Raw genomic sequence first — 15935 nt, 5'->3', positions numbered from 1 at the left:
GATCATGGACAGTCAAAACCAGATTCATCCCTAAAAAGCCCATTCCATCATAGAGAACACTTTACTAGTTAGTTTACTACTTTTGTAACACTGACAGGGCCTTTATGATCTCACCATACCTGAGTCTTGTAAGTTTCATAAGCTTCCTGAGTCTTAGGTGCTTCCTCCTCCTCCCTCCAGCAGGGAATGCTTCAACTAGGAGAAAATGACTCCCTAACAGTATCATATATATGTAGTATTTAGTGCACAAAAACAGAACACGTGATCACTGAAGTCAACAGGCTCCTGAAAGGACCATGAGCAGAGCAAAGATCTTTGTTTATAAAGACAAACTATTGCACTTAATAACTAGCCACCGTCCCAACATCTGTTGCTTGGTGTGTCTGAATAAACAGCCCTTCATCCCGAGCCACCTGTGAGTACTCACAGCCAAGGCAGCACAGTGAGTGCTGCTTTGAGAAATGGCTTGCTGTCAACAGCCCTAAGCAGATGCTGGGTCAGCTCCTTCCATTGCAAATGTTATACAAATTATTTGGGTTGGGAAGCCAGGAAGGTTCTACATTTCTGTCTTCCATTATTTTGCCCTATTTTAAGCATTGTTTGCTTGTCGACAAGGTCACTCTCTAGCTCAGGCTGATCCAGAACTCACTATAAGGACTCACTGGCCAATAACTACCACCGTAGTTCAGGGAGTGTCAGTTGGGAAATGGAGTCAGCTCTTGGCCAAGTCCATTTAAGACGGAATAATGGAATAATTGAATGACTCTGGGTATACGGGACAGAGAAGGGCTGCAAAATGAGGGTTCTTGTTCATGCTCCCCGCATACTCTCAGGAAGCCCGTGGAAACTGTGGCATCTGGCTCTACACAAAGCAATGCCAGGCTGAACTATGGAAGCCATGATGTGCCCTTTATCACTCAGGTCTCTGTGGACCACCAGGAGGAATCTGAGCAATGGCACCTTCAGGCTTTTTTTTTTTTTTTCAGCATTCAAGCCCAGGGCCCCTTCTTAATGAATGTACATGCAGTGATGTTACAATGGGAGTCTGCTACTTTATCTCAGGACTGCCCCAATGATGCCCTTTGCTCTGGAGCTCTCCACTGAACTGGCTGTGGTTTTCTCAGCTCCAATATATTTGAGCCTCTTAGATGGCCACAGCACTTTCTCCTTTTACAGGTGACAGGTATGACTGTCTCCTGCTTTTTCTGTACTTTCTTCCAAGCCTTTCTCCCCAAAATAAACCTTGCACCCCCAGTTCCATCTAGCATTTATTTTCTACATATCCCCTTAGAGTCACCAGTTCATAACAAAGACATAATTATAGCATAGGAGGGGAAAGGTCATATTTAAAAATAAATGATCAATGAAACATAGACTCCCCCCACACACACACACAAAATTCCACTCTACACATAGAATCAGTTCTGTGTGGATTTTTAGATCTAAAAATAGTAAAAAAAAAAAAAAAATTTGGGGGGCAGTAAGAAATGAAAAGTCTTGACATACTAGATTTCACTATGTAAAGAGAGACACCAAGGGTGAAAGGAAAACACTGTCTGAGTTTCTTTTCTGTTGCCTGTGATAAAATGCCATGACAAAAAGTGACTTAAGGGAGAAAGGGTTTATTTTATCTCACAATTACAATTAAACTAAGTAAAGGAAGACAACTTGATTTTAGGATGTATTTAGTTCCTAGAGCTACTGTGATAAACCCCACAAACCTGGAGTTGTGTGTCAGACTTGCTTCTTTTCTCATGCTGAAGATAAGAAGTCTGAAAACATGGCCAAGATTAGAATTAGGCACTGACACATAACTGACCCTTCCAGGGACTCTAGTGAGCCATTCCTGGCATCTCTCAGCTTTGAAGATTGATGGGGTTCTTGTTGTGCAGTCATATTGCTCAGTCTCTGCTTCTGTGAAAATAGTGCCTTCTCTTCTCCCCATGTGGAGCCTCCTCTCTTCCCTGAGTTCAGTCCTTACAACCCACATACAAATTGCCTGAAAACATGTATACAAATAACATTATACACGCTGAACAGGGTCTATTTAGGAATATATGTGTATACTCACATGTATATAACAACAATTAATGAAAAAAAGAGGCCATAAATTTTAAAGAGAGAAGAGAGGGGTATATGGGAAGGTTTAGAGGGAAGAAAGGGGAGGAGAGATTATGTAAATATAATATCAAAAATAAAAGAAATAATTTTTTAAGAGATTTACTTATTTGTTTGTTTAAGTGCACTGTTGCTGTCTTGAGACACACCAGAAGAGGGCATCGGATCTTGTTACAGATGGTTGTGAGCTACCATGTGGTTGCTGGGATTTGAACTCAGGACCTCTGGAAGAGCAGTCAGTGCTCTTAACCACTGAGTCATCTCTCCAGCCCAAAGAAATAATTTTTAAAAGACATTGTAACAGAACAAAAAAGAAAAGGGAAAAGAGAAAGAGATGAGAAGAAGAAAGTTTACCTGATATAATCCATGCACTTTTATCCCCAGTGCTAAGGAAGTCAGAAAGAAAGGCAGATGCTGGTCAGTCAACACAGCTTACTTTGTGAGCTTCAGGACAGAGAGGAAGAGAGAGAGAGAGAGAGAGAGAGAGAGAGAGAGAGAGAGAGAGAGAGAGAGAGAGACTCTCACAACCCAAGTTTCAGGCAGCATAGCATCTACATAGGAGGAAAGGAGACAACTCACAGAAATTTTCTTCTGACTTCCATGTGTAAATCATACATGCAGGCACACACATACAACGATACATACACAGAGAGAGACACACAATTAATTAATTAATTGTAAAAATATTTAAAGGTGAGAGGGACCCAAGGAATGGCATACAGGTTATCCTTGACCTCTACATTCTGATGCACACGTGTGCATCTATACCCGCATCCATCCATCCATCCATGAACACACAAATATGCACACACAAACAAACAAAACAGATGACTGCACACAGCACCCAATCATGTGGAGAGCGGGTGTGGCGGCAGTCCCAAGATGACGCTTGGGACTCCGGCCTAGTCTTGTAACTAGCACCTGACTTCCTCCTGCCCCCCCTACCCGAGATTAGCCACTCCCACCATGCGAGCTGCACAGGCGCACCCATGACTCGAGATCAGGCCAGATGACACGGACCTATGAACTGCAGCCACGCAACATGGACTGAGGAGGTGGAGTTGAGAGAGGATAAAAGGACTGCGCTTGGGGGCGGAGAAAGGAAAAAGAGAGATAGGAAGAGAGACAGAAAGGGACAGAAAGATTTTCACTGGCATGCTGTAAGGTTCCTGAATAAACCGCTTTGAGAGGAACACTGTGTTGTCACTCCTTTTCTGCTGGTCGGAGACGGTAGAGACACAATCAGATAGCCCAGAACCATCTTCCTATTGCTGCATCCTTAATTCATTGCCACCCCAACACCTCCTGTTTCAAATAAGGAAACATTACAGCTCCAAGGTACCTTCAGGGCTGTAATTCGGCCCACATGACTGGGAAGGATTTGAGTTTCTCTTCACATGGGTGTTCAGATGGCAGACTGTCATACCCTTTGAAAGCACCTCCAACTCTAAACTCTATTGTCTATCACACATGCTAACCACAACAAGATGGCGGTCTTGATTGCTGCATTGTTTGGGGGATGGTTCAGAAAATGTTAACAGCAAAGTTTACTGTGAAAAGCGGGGTGAAGAGAAGGAAAAGCAGAATGAACTAAAGCCGGACACGGAATGAGAAACGGATAAGGGAGTAAGAAAGTACAACACAGGCAATGCCTTAACATCCTTATGACAAGCAAAGGTCTACAGGCTTCCCAAGATGGCGACTGTGAATGCGTTTATTTCCCTGTTAGAGGTGACAAGCAGGGAGACTACAAGCATCCTCCTGTCCAAGTATGCCTCTTGGGAGGTGCCCTTAGTTTATATGAAACAAGGGATATATTTTGCACGATTAATTTAATACAGGGCTCTAGAGAAATCTCCCTTTCTCCTCCCCACTCTTCCTCTTTGTGTCCCTTTATTTTCTTCTCCCAGATTCCCCATATTTTCCTCCCCTCCTTCCAGGTTCTCCTCTCCCTCCCTCCTCCCTCTTCCTTGTCTTCTCTTTAAGATTACACCGCTGACTGAGAGAATCTAAATGTTTGAGACAGATTTCTCCACTGCCACAGATACTCACATATATAATCTCAGCACCAGCACATATATAATCTGAGGTTGGAAGATTATCACAGACTACCTCTGTGATAATCAAGACTAACCCTGGGATATATAGTGAGTTCTAGAGTGTGGGACACTGTCTCAAAAATCGATGAGAAGGAGGAGGGAGAGGAGGAAGAAGAAGAAGAGGAAGAAGAGGGAAAGAAAAAGAGATAGGTGTCTCCCTGTAAATGGGAAGTTGTGTCTAATGGGGGGCTGTAGGATTATTAGTGAGAAAATTCAAGTATTCCCTTTCTGGGCTTAGTAAATGGTAACAGGACACATCCAAGTAGGACCCCTGAGTCTACTCATAAGCACCCTCACCATCTTACTGCAGCCCCAGAGGGCTCACTACCTCCACAGAGTAGGTCAGAACTGAGAGCTAATAAATCATGGTTAGAAAATGTGGCTGGTTAGATGTGTACTAAATAAAATATAGCTCATTTAGGTTGCTTTGCCCTTTCCCATTAGTTAGTGGCTACTGAAAGGCTTTAGTGTATAAATCCCCTGCATATAATCTGTAACATGAAGCATCCATGTGACCTCATGAATGGCACATGGGGTGAGGCCTGAAGCTGGGCAATGAGCTCTCCAAGAGGACTCTCACATCCTCAGTTGATACACTAGGGGCGGGGTGGGGTGGGAAGGTCTGTGGTCTAGATCAACGAGACAATGCTGATCTTAGAGTTGGGGGCTCTAGGTTCCAGTTCTGGACCTACCTGCCTCACCCCAGGCCAACATTTCAGTATCTGACAAGATAACAGAACATCATGAAGAACTCTGCCTCCTCTGAGGCTTAATGATTCTGTTCTCTTTTGTTTTGTTTTGTTTTTGTAGTGGCTATTTCTGGTTGTCAACTTGACTATATCTGGAATGAACCACAATCCAGAATTGAGAGGCCCACCTTTGATCTTGAGGTATAGAGGCTAAGAATCTTAAGAAACTAAGGCAAGGAGATCACTGAGCTCAAGGTCATCTGGGACACACCTTCAGTTGGAGACCTGCATAAGGACACTGGAACAAGGAAGGCTCTCTCTCTCTCTCTCTCTCTCTCTCCCTCCCTCCCTCCCTCCCTCCCTTCCCCCCCCCCCCCGCCTGCCTGCCTTGTGGGGCTTTGCCTGCTTGCCTTGTGGGACTGAGCATCTGCTAGATCCTTGGACTTTGTAGCTGCTGCCAGCCATTGTTAAGGAATTGGACTACAGACTGTAAGTCACCAACAAATACCTTGCTATATAGAGAATAAATTCTGTGACTTTAGAGAACCCTGACTAATACAACTCCAATTAAATGTTGTCCTTGTAAGACTTGCCTTGGTCATGGTGTCTGTTCACAGCAATAAAACCCTTACTAAGACAGTTTTCATTATATTTTACAACCCAACCACAGTTTTCCCTCCTGCTTCCTCTACAAATCTTCCCCCGCCCCCATCTCTTCCAATCCATTCCTCTTCCATTTCTTTCAGAAAATGGCAGGCCACCAATGGACATCCACCAAACATGGTATATCAAGTGGCAGTAAGGTTAGGTACCTCCCCTCATATCAAAGCTGAACAAGGCAACCCAGTATGCAGGAAAGGGTCCCAAAAGCTGGCAAAAGGGTCAGAGACAGCCCCTGTTCCATTGTTAGTACTCCTACAAGAAGACCAAGCTATAATATGGTGTCTTCTCAGAAAATTGGGAATAGCTCTACCTCAAGACCTACCACTCCTAGGCATATACCTAAAGGACATTTGCTCAGCTGTGTTCACAGCAGCTTTATCCATAATAGCCAGAAACTGTAAACAACCTAGATGTCTCTCAACCAAAGAATGGGTAAAGGAAATATGGTACATTTACACAATAGAGTGTCAGCCGGCTGTTAAAAAAAAATGACATAAAATTTGCAGGCAAATGAATGAAACTGTTCTCTTTTTATTAAACAAGGTCTTGGTAAGCAGCTCAAGCTGGCCTCGAACTTGTGATGCTTCTAGCTCAGCTTCGCAAGGGTTTAGCTTACAGGAATGCAACACCACACCAGACTGATGATTCCAAGTGTGGCCGTGAAAAAAAAAATGCACCAGCAGCATACAGCTTGTGGTGAGTCCTTAGCGTGTACTGAGTCAAAACACTTACCAGTATTGAAGTGTGTAAAAAGCATGGGCCTAAGGCTCTTATTAGGAAGAGGAGGAATATGTGTGTGTGTGTGTGAGAGAGAGAGAGAGAGAGAGAGAGAGAGAGAGAGAGAGACAGAGACAGAGAGAGGGGGGAGGGAGGGAGAGAGAGAAATCAAGAATGAAATCAGGAAGGCCTGCTGGGGTTATTCCTCTAGAGCCTCAATTGTCTCAGTTGTCTGGGATTTCAAAGGAACTGAAGCTGTGGCAACACACTCAGATTTCACTGAGCCCCTCTGTGTCTTTGTGCTTCTAAGTCCCAAATGTGTCATTGTAGCTTCTTCCCAGCAACAGGAGGAACGTGTTTCTGTTAAGCCGAGCTCTAATTACCCGATGTTCTGTTACTCTGATAAATCATGCCACACCCATTCTTGTTTTTCACATTCTCGGAGATAAAAGTGTTGCTTTCACTCAGCCAAAGGCCCAATTCCTTGGTAGTCTTTTTTATAATAGAATACTGTGCCTACTCCTAGGGAATGATAATTCCAATGCATAAAATACATTTTCTCCATTCTGAATCCATTTCAGAATCGACTTCTGTTTCCTTCGTTGTTGCTTTCTATTCTAGACCAGAGTGGAGGTCAGAAGGACAAACACTACTAGGATCTAGTAATTCACTGGGCAGGTTTTATGTTTCCCAGTATGTGTTATTTTGGTTCACTGAGCTTCATTTTAATTCTCCTTTGGCTGTGTTTGGTTTCACAATGTGATTAACGACTGAATTTGTCTTGTCTCCCTGCAATTGTCTTAAGAATTTGCAATAGCAGATTTATTCACTTACTATAAATGCAAAACAGAGATGTGATTCTCAATGCAAATGTTACCCTTAAAACACACAGATATTTATCACCAAGGGCTTTTGCAATCAACTTCTTGGATTTTGCACACAGTATAGTAACTATTAACTTTTAAAAAATACATTATTGTCTCTGATAATCACCTAAATCATAACATTGCAAATTGAACTCTTTCCAGCTGAAGACAGCATCACAGTGCTGTGCACACCTCAGAATTCTGCCTAATAAGGGCCACGTACAACTAGTTTCCCCTAGGGAATGATGTTAACTAGAATTCTAATAATAAATGGATTTATAAAATGACTGTCACAAATAATTTGATCATGTGTTAGACCTAAATTGATCATATGGACAACAGACCTAATAAAAACCAGATATCATCCCTCAGGATTCTCTCAGTGAGCCACTGGAATGTTGTTCTCTGAGTCAACAAAGAGCCCTGACTTTCCCAAGTGAACAGTATTTAAAACCCATCTTACTGTTAAAATCATGAGACCCCTCAGTGGCTTTAAGCCTGGGTCAGACTTACATTGGCTGAGCATCCCCAGCTCTGGATTTCAAACACATAGAAATATTTATCACTTGGTCTGTTAATCAGTGTTCATCAATGTGACAGCACCTGTGCAAAGCATCTTAAAATAAGAAGCATCTTTGGCTCAGGGTTCCAAGCTTTCAGTGTACAGGCAACCATTTCCTTTGCTTTGGGCTCAAGGCAAGGCAGAACAGCAGAGAGAACACATCATAATGGCAGCTTGTTGTATCCTCTTGAAAGTCAGGAAGCCAAAGAAGGGGGGGAGGGAAGGAGGAATCAAGGGAGGGAGAGAGAGAGAGAGAGAGAGAGAGAGAAAGGGACAAGATAGTTTCCACCAATAGTGCCATCAGATTACAAACCCTCAATAAACTATGGGCTGATAAGTCAAAACCCTCATGATCCAATCATTTCCCCCAAAGCCTATTGGCTCACAACTAAACCAAACCCCTGTTATACACCTGTCTTAGGGTTTTACTGTTGTGAACAGACACCATGACCAAGGCAACTCTTATAAGGACAACATTTAATTGGGGTTGCCTTACAGGTTCAGAGGTTCAGTCCATCATCATCAAGGTGGGAGCATGGCAGCATCTGGGCAGGCATGGGGCAGGAGGAGCTGAGAGTTCAACATTTTCATCTGAAGGCTGCTAGCAGAATATTGGCTTTCAGGCAGTTAGGATGAGGGTCTATAAAGTCTACACCCACAGTGACACACCTACTCCCTAGGATGAGCACATACAAGCCATCAAAATGCCCCTCAGGGACATTTAAATCAAAACCATGAGAGCTGGACATAGTGCACTGCCTGCCTCCTCTTCTCTTCCCACAGTCCATTTGGTGGTGGGATATAGAATACAGACCTCTCTAGTCAGACACTAAAGAAGTCTTGGTCCTCAAAGCAGAGAGGCACACATTTTCCAGCATGGTAGGACATTGGTTCTGATAACTTGTAAATACCATTGTCATTCCAAATCCACTTACCTGTTCCTTTTTTTCTTCTTCATTTCTCTCTTTAAACTCAAGAAAGTCGATCTATATTTAACAGTATACCTGAAGCTACAGAAAGGTGCTCAAGCTAAGAGAAAATGCCTCCACAACACCCAAGCTGCCAGTGTGTCTAGTGTTAGACAGTGGGCCTACTCATGTTTTCACAGAAGCTGGGCTCATCTTAATTTGAGTAAAACTGTGTCTTTCAAGGTTATGAACCCTACAGGTCTTTAGTGACTGGGACTCGATATATCCTAGTATATCCTGTTTATCCCCAGACTAGGGTATCCAGCCTCACTGACTACCCAATCAGAACTCCACCTAAGTTCTAGTCTTTCAAAGTATGTTATTCATCTTTCTTAGTGCTGTGACAGAAAGCAGTTTAAGGGAGGTTGGTTTACATTCTGAGTCCATTTTGGCAGCAGGAGCATGAGACAGTCGGCCATGTTGCTGTCGAGAAGCAGAGATGAAGGTTATTGCTCTAATCCTGCATTCCCTTTGGGAGAATGAGCTAATCATCTCCTGGGTAAGACACAGGTTTAGTTGTCACAGTCTTAGTTGTCACAATGCCCCATCACCCCATGGAGACTTTCTTCACTAGGCCATCAGCCACGTGGCCATATATCTTTACCCAAGTTTAAGGCTTACAGTTTTGAAACCCTTAAAGGGATGAATGTGATATTTACTTTACTCTTTTTTTAAGATTTTTAAAATTTTTATGTATATGAGTACACTGTAGCTGTCTTCAGACACACCTGAAGAGATCATCCAATCCCATTACAGATGGTCGTGAGCCACAACGTGGTTGCGCGAATTGAACTCAGGACCTCTGGAAGAGCAGCCATGCTTTTAACTACTGAGCCATCTCTTCATCCCCTATTTTACTCTTTAAACTGGAACATCATTCAAATACATGACTTTCCTGCTGCCTCCAGACATCCACAGAGCACAAGGGTATGACAGGGTGGACTAGGAAGTGAACTGTTACACAATTGCTGTTGGCCAAGAAGAAATAGCACAGCTGAGTACCAGTGACATTTCTGTGCATGTTAAGTGAGACAGTGTCCTGCACACATTGGGTGGGATGAGCTAGGCTGAGGCTCACCGATGGCCTTTCCACACCAACCTGGAAAGCCAAGGTAATACTGAAGGCCTCCACACCCTCTAAGTCCAGTCCTCTTGCCTTCAAGCTCTCTGGGGACTTCCAGTCCAGGACACACACCCTTCCTGCTCTTTGAGACAGAAAGAGCATTTTCAGAAACACCTCCCTGAGATTGGTGCTGTGCTGTATAGGGTCAGGGCCACTCTCAAAGACTCTATGAGGTCCAGGTTCTCCTGGTTCGGTCTGGCTGGAATTGCAGCCGACAGCAGCTGCCAAGGTTACGTTTCACACCACCCTTAATTAACCTGACAGGATACAGCCCCACCCCTGTCTGAGACTGAGAGAAGAGGAGAGGCTAGCAGAATGGGCTTTCATGTTCCTGGCTCTTCTGTGGGTAAATGTCTTGGAAAATTGCACTTTTACTGTTTCCAGGACCTGAGCCCACATTGCAGCAGCCCAGGCTGTCAACTTGCCCATCAGCTCTCACAGGGTGAAAAGCCCTGCAAGATTGGGACCATTTAGCACAATGCAGGTACTAAAGACAGGGTAGCCTTCCTGTTCACCCTTGCTCCAGCCAAAGTGACAAGAACACCATTTTAAGGAAACTTTCTAGAAAGCATGTGAGAGAGAGAGAGAGTGAATGTGTGTGTGTGTATGTGTGTGTGTGTATGTGTGTGTGCTTGTGTGAGTGAATGTGTGTGTGAGTGTCCCAGTGTGTGTGTGTGTGTGTGTGTGTGTGTGTGTGTGTGTGCATGAGTGCAAGTTTGAGAGAGAGAGAGAGAGAGAGAGAGAGAGAGAGAGAGAGAGAGAGAGAGAGAGAGATATTAAACTGCTCTTTGGAAAGTAACCCAACACTTTAAATTTCATCAAAGAACATAGGATGAAATTACTAAAAAAACAAAACCCCACACTAACTATATTAAATTTGGTCTTTCAGGTTGTTGAAGCTATTTTTCCTTTTTTCCTGCCAATAAATGTAAACTTTCTTCTAATTCTGTAATGATGTGCCTACATATATTCTATTCCTGTAAGGCACTGAGCACAGACAGAAAACACCAGAAACGAGAATTTCATGCCTGCGTGTGGAACTCACTCCCACTATTATGACTAAGCATTGGTTGCTGTTTTAAATGGATTAGCTAAACTATGTAACAGATTGCTTAATACATTGTTTTTAAAGGGCAACACGGGGGTTTGAAAGATGGCTCAGCTGTACTTACTGCGTTTGTAGAAGATCCAAGTTTGATTCCCCAGCATTCACATGGTAACTTCTGATCCAGGGACTCTGATGCTCTGTTCTGGCCTCACCAAGTCTGCACCCCAGCACCCTTACATGCACATGCATGCATGCACGAGTACTCAAGCCCGCGTGCACACACACAGAGAGATTCATGCTGCCAAGAAGTTTTGAGTTCATCATCTACACACTTAAAGAATTTCACATTTTATTTTCACTCAAAGTATTTTTAGACTTATAATGATTATTAATAAAACCAAATTTCCCAATGTTTCTGGGAATGTTTTAGTTGTTGTGGGACCTATATGATCAGAATCACACACTACCAGATGAGAGAAATGGAAGGGCAGAAGGGTTTGTTGTTTGTTTGTTTACTGAGGCCAGGTTTCATGTGGTCCACCTGGGCTGACCTCAAATTCACTGTGTAACCAAGGCTGGTTTGAATTTCTGATCCTCCTGCTTCCAGCTCCCAAGTGCTGGGATACAGGTGTGAATCTCTGCACCTAGCTTCAAAAATGTTTTAAGACTTCTTTTTAAATTTGAGATGAGTAAGGCAGAGAGGTCTATGAATAAGGAGTGAGTATTCTTGCTATGTGAAAATATTCTTCTTGAGATGCTAACTTATGAGAAATGCTGATAGACAGTTTTTTCCAAAAATAAACTGAGGTAGTATAGATCATGCCTGCTATATTATTGTTGTTGTGAATCTGATATTTTTATGAAAGTTCAAGCAATAGTAGCTACCATATGTAACAGAAAATTCAACCTACCATTTTCTAAAGCCAGGTTAAAAGTTACCTAGCTCTTAGCCAAAACCTATGCTGAGACCCACTAAAGAAATTCATGTTTTTTCTAGATTACTATTCTGGTCAATTTTTGCCAAATTGACACAAACCTAGATACTCTTGGGAAGACCAAGTCTCAGTTAAGGAACTGCCTGGCTTGGGGGCACGTCTGAGGAAAATTTTCATGAATGCTAATTGATGTAGCAAGGCCCAGCCCACTGTGAGCAGTGCTATCCTTAGGCCATGGACAGTATACAGTATAAGAAAAATAGCTGATCAATCCATGGAGAGCCAGACAGTAAGCAGCATTCTTCCACAGTCTCTGCTTCAGTTCCTACCTTAGGTTCCTGCTTTGAGTTCATACCCTGACTTTCTGTCATGATGGACTGGAACCTGGGAGTCTCCCAGGTTGCTTTTTGTCATTGTGTATTATTACAGCAATAGAAAAATCAAACTAACATAAGTATGTAAAGCAATCTTCATATAGAAAATTTCTAAAATTAATAGCTAATATGTATGAAGTGATTTGTAATCCATACATCTTCCTAACATGGATGGATTGTTGAAAGGATGAAACTATAAGAATAAGAGGAGGCTGGAGAAACCTGGAGCCCCAGTTGCTTGTGTTCTGTGTAGAGGGGGGGTGCTCTACTCTAATCTCTATTTACATACTCAACATGCCCATTTTTCTTCTAACATATGCTTCCATGTTGGGAAGTCATTTTATCTTGTGGGCTATTAAATTTAGTTTCTGATAGACATTAAATTAACAGCCAATCCCTTCAGGAGTCTCATCCCTAGAGGATCTGGTCAGTGAAACATTAACTTTCCAGATCTGTTAAGTTAGAAGAGACCACTTGGGGACATTATTAGAAAGTTGTTTTTCGGGCCTGCGCGGCCCGCCAACCGGGACGCTGCGCAGCGGCGTCTCCCTTCACTCCCAAGCCCAGCTGATGCATTCTAGAGGATCCCGAGACAGGGTTGGCCTGGCCAGGGACGGAGTCTGGCCCATGAATTGGAGCCGCCTGGGCCAAGACACCAGAGAGACCGAGCTGGAAGGTGAGGATCTGCTCCCCTGCTGTCCCCAGGCTTCGAGGTGAAGAGCCAGCAAATCTCAAAGAGTTTCAATTTGTGAAGACCTTAAGAACAGAGACAGTGACTTTGGCTCCAAAACTTCAAGACTGTGGCCTGCTGGGGCTATTTCCTCCAGGAGGACCTGTCCATCAAAGCCCTGTGCCCACGAGTCTTGGCTCCAAAGGAAAGCGAGGAGCCCAGGAAAATACGGAGTCCTCCTGGAGAGAACCCCAGCCCTCAGGGTGAGCCTCCCAGCCCAGAGTCCTCTCGACCCCTCTTCCACCGGTTCCGCTACCAGGAGGCCGCAGGACCCTCGGGAGGCCCTGCAGCGCCTCTGGGAGCTGTGCCGGGGTTGGCTGAGGCTTGAGAGGCATACGAAGGAGCAGATCCTGGAGCTACTGGTGCTGGAGCAGTTCTTGGCTATCCTGCCGTGGGAGATCCAGAGCTGGGTGCGTGCCCAGGAGCCTGAGAGCGGAGAGCAGGCTGTGGCTGCAGTAGAGGCTCTGGAACGGGAGCCAGGGAGACCCTGGCAGTGGCTCAAGCACTGTGAAGACCCCGTGGTGATTGATGACGGCGACGGGCCCACCCCTCAGGACCTAGAACAAGAAAGAATGTCAGCAGAGTCCCAGAGCAGCCCTGACGCCCAGCCTGGGGCTCTAGCACAGGGCCCTGGGCTCCTAAGCAGATCGCCGGGCCAGCCTAGCGAAGACCTAGTTCCACAGGATGCTTTTCTTGTTCAGGAGCAGAGTGTCAGGGATACCCAGCCAGTGACCACCTGCCAGCTTCCCCCGAACCGAGTTTCCCCATTTAAGGACATGATATTATGCTTCTCAGAAGAGGACTGGTCCCTTCTGGACCCGGCACAGACTGGTTTCTACGGAGAATTCATCATTGGGGAAGACTATGCAGTCTCCATGCCTCCAAATGAGCCTCCAGTTCAGCCAGGCCACTCACATGAAGAGGAGAATGGGTTGCGGATCACAGAGTGGACAGACCTCCAGGATAAAGAAGCACCCCAGGCCTCCTGCATAGACCCTCCCAGCCTCCAGCCATTCCAAGGAGAAGAAAGAAGTGGGAAGAGCTGCCGGTGCCCGAGCTCCAGTCCTGCCAGCAGGGGGTGCTCACACAAAGTCCTTGTCCAGCAGGAGGTGACCCACCAGCCCTCAAGAGCAGCCTGGACCAGGAGGTGACCATCGAAATCGTGCTGTCCAGCTCTGGGGACGAGGACTCCCAGCACAGCTCATACTGTACAGAGGAGCTGAGGAGCCCCCCTGAAAACCTCCACAGTCTCCCGGCCCACCAGAGCGATACTAAGGCTGAGGGAGAGGTGCAAACCTCACAAAAGTCATATGTGTGCCCAAACTGTGGAAAGATCTTCCGCTGGAGAGTCAACTTCATCCGGCACCTGCGCAGCCGCAGGGAGCAAAAGCCACACAAATGCTCAGTGTGTGGGGAGTTATTTAGTGACAGCGAGGACCTGGATGGACACCTAGAGACCCATGAGGCCCAGAAGCCCTACAGGTGCACTGTCTGTGGAAAGAGCTTCCGCCTCAACTCACACCTAATCTCGCACCGACGGATCCACTTGCAGCCCTTGAAGAAGAGTGAGGAGGATGCCTTGAAAACGCAGGGCACGGGCGCCGATGGCCTGCTGGAGAAGAACAAGACCAAGCTGGGCTTCCAGTGCGGGGACTGTGAGAAGAGCTTCCAGCGACACGACAATCTGATGAGACACCGTAGACACTGTCATCTAAAGGACGAGACCCGCCCCTTCCAGTGTCGGTACTGTGTCAAAACTTTCCGGCAGAACTATGACCTCCTCCGCCATGAGCGCCTGCACATGAAGCGTCGCTCCAAGCAGGCTCTGAACTCATACTGAGCAGGTGTGGCCCCACAAGCCCGCCCCTGCCCCAGCACAGAGCCCTCACCACCTGCCCTTTGCTCTCAGGTAGTGTCCAACTTCTGGTGCCATGCCTCTTCCTCCCCAGATAAGAAGCAGCCCCCTGAGCATTCCTTTCTTCTGCTGTGCCAAAACCCAGGGAGGTGAGGCATCTCCAGCCTCAAGATCTGCATCTCAGAGATCTCCAGCCTCTTGCTCCGGCCCTTAGAGGGACTGGGCTGCCCCATCCCAGTGGCTTCTAGGGGTACAGTGTCTACAGTAGGGAGTTGGCTAAAAGCACTAACCTATCCTCAGACATCAGCCTGGGGTGGTTAGCCAGGGGAGCATCCCACGGGTCCACTGACCATCAGGAGGTCACATTTTAAAGCTCATGCATCTTTCCCCACATGTCTTCTGTGTACCCCAAGACCCTTCAGCAAGTATGACAGAAACTGCCTGTCACCACTCACATTCCTCCCCGTTCTGTCTAGGAGTTAAGAGCCTAGTCCCTCAGGCTCTTCTGCTGGGTAAGCCAAGCCCTGGAACAGAAGCTTCTGTGAAGTTTTGTTCTTCATGGGTAGTGACTCCAAGGCATTTGTTTAGCTTCCTAGCACTATCGTAACTAGTACTAAACATAGGCTCTTCTAACAGCACGAGCCATTGTCACAGTTAATGGAATTTGCAAGGCCAAGGTCTGGTGTCAGTGGGCTGGTTCTTTCTGAGGCTAGAAGAGGGAATCATCCTGGGTCTAATGGTCACTGACACTTGTCTGTACCCCAGGGCTTGTACGAACATCTCTCCATCTTTGCCTTCATCTCCACTGTGTTGGTCTCCAAACTTACCTTTTGTACAAGGATCCCAGTCTTTGGGTTGGGGCTCACCCAGTCTACTGTAGCAGAGCCCCACCTTCATCTGGAGTGGCCATTTCCAAATAAAGTCACATCCTGAGGTATTAGGAATAAGGACCTCAACACTGGGGTTTAAGTGAACATAGCCACAACTCCAGCTAATTCTGTGGTGCTGTTGCTGTTCCTGCCTCAGATGAACCAGTGCAACCTTGAGGCAGCATGCTTGCTGTTCCTTTGAATGTTGAGCTCAGTTGTCTGCTTTCAGAGCTGCTGTCCTCTGCCAGGGAGAATCTTCATCCATGGCCTTTAAGTTCAAAGCCTGAGATTCTGGGAGTGGTTGTTGCTAGGCAACCTC

The 15935-nt window shown here is 45.6% G+C and overlaps 1 protein-coding gene across 1 annotated transcript; it reads left to right on the top strand.

Moving 5' to 3' along the window:
• Window positions 1–13337: 13337 nt before the first annotated feature.
• Window positions 13338–14732, top strand: LOC308418501 (zinc finger protein 496-like; the record flags this gene model as incomplete). Its single annotated transcript, XM_080913880.1, is given in 2 exon segments — window positions 13338–13918; window positions 13921–14732. Coding segments are annotated over 2 exon segments (1266 nt in total). The 5' UTR covers window positions 13338–13464.
• Window positions 14733–15935: the final 1203 nt, after the last annotated feature.

Source organism: Micromys minutus (assembly GCF_963924665.1).
Source record: "Micromys minutus genome assembly, chromosome: 3".
In the NCBI taxonomy this organism is placed as follows: domain Eukaryota; kingdom Metazoa; phylum Chordata; class Mammalia; order Rodentia; family Muridae; genus Micromys; species Micromys minutus.
This window is presented reverse-complemented; position numbering and strand designations above follow the sequence as displayed.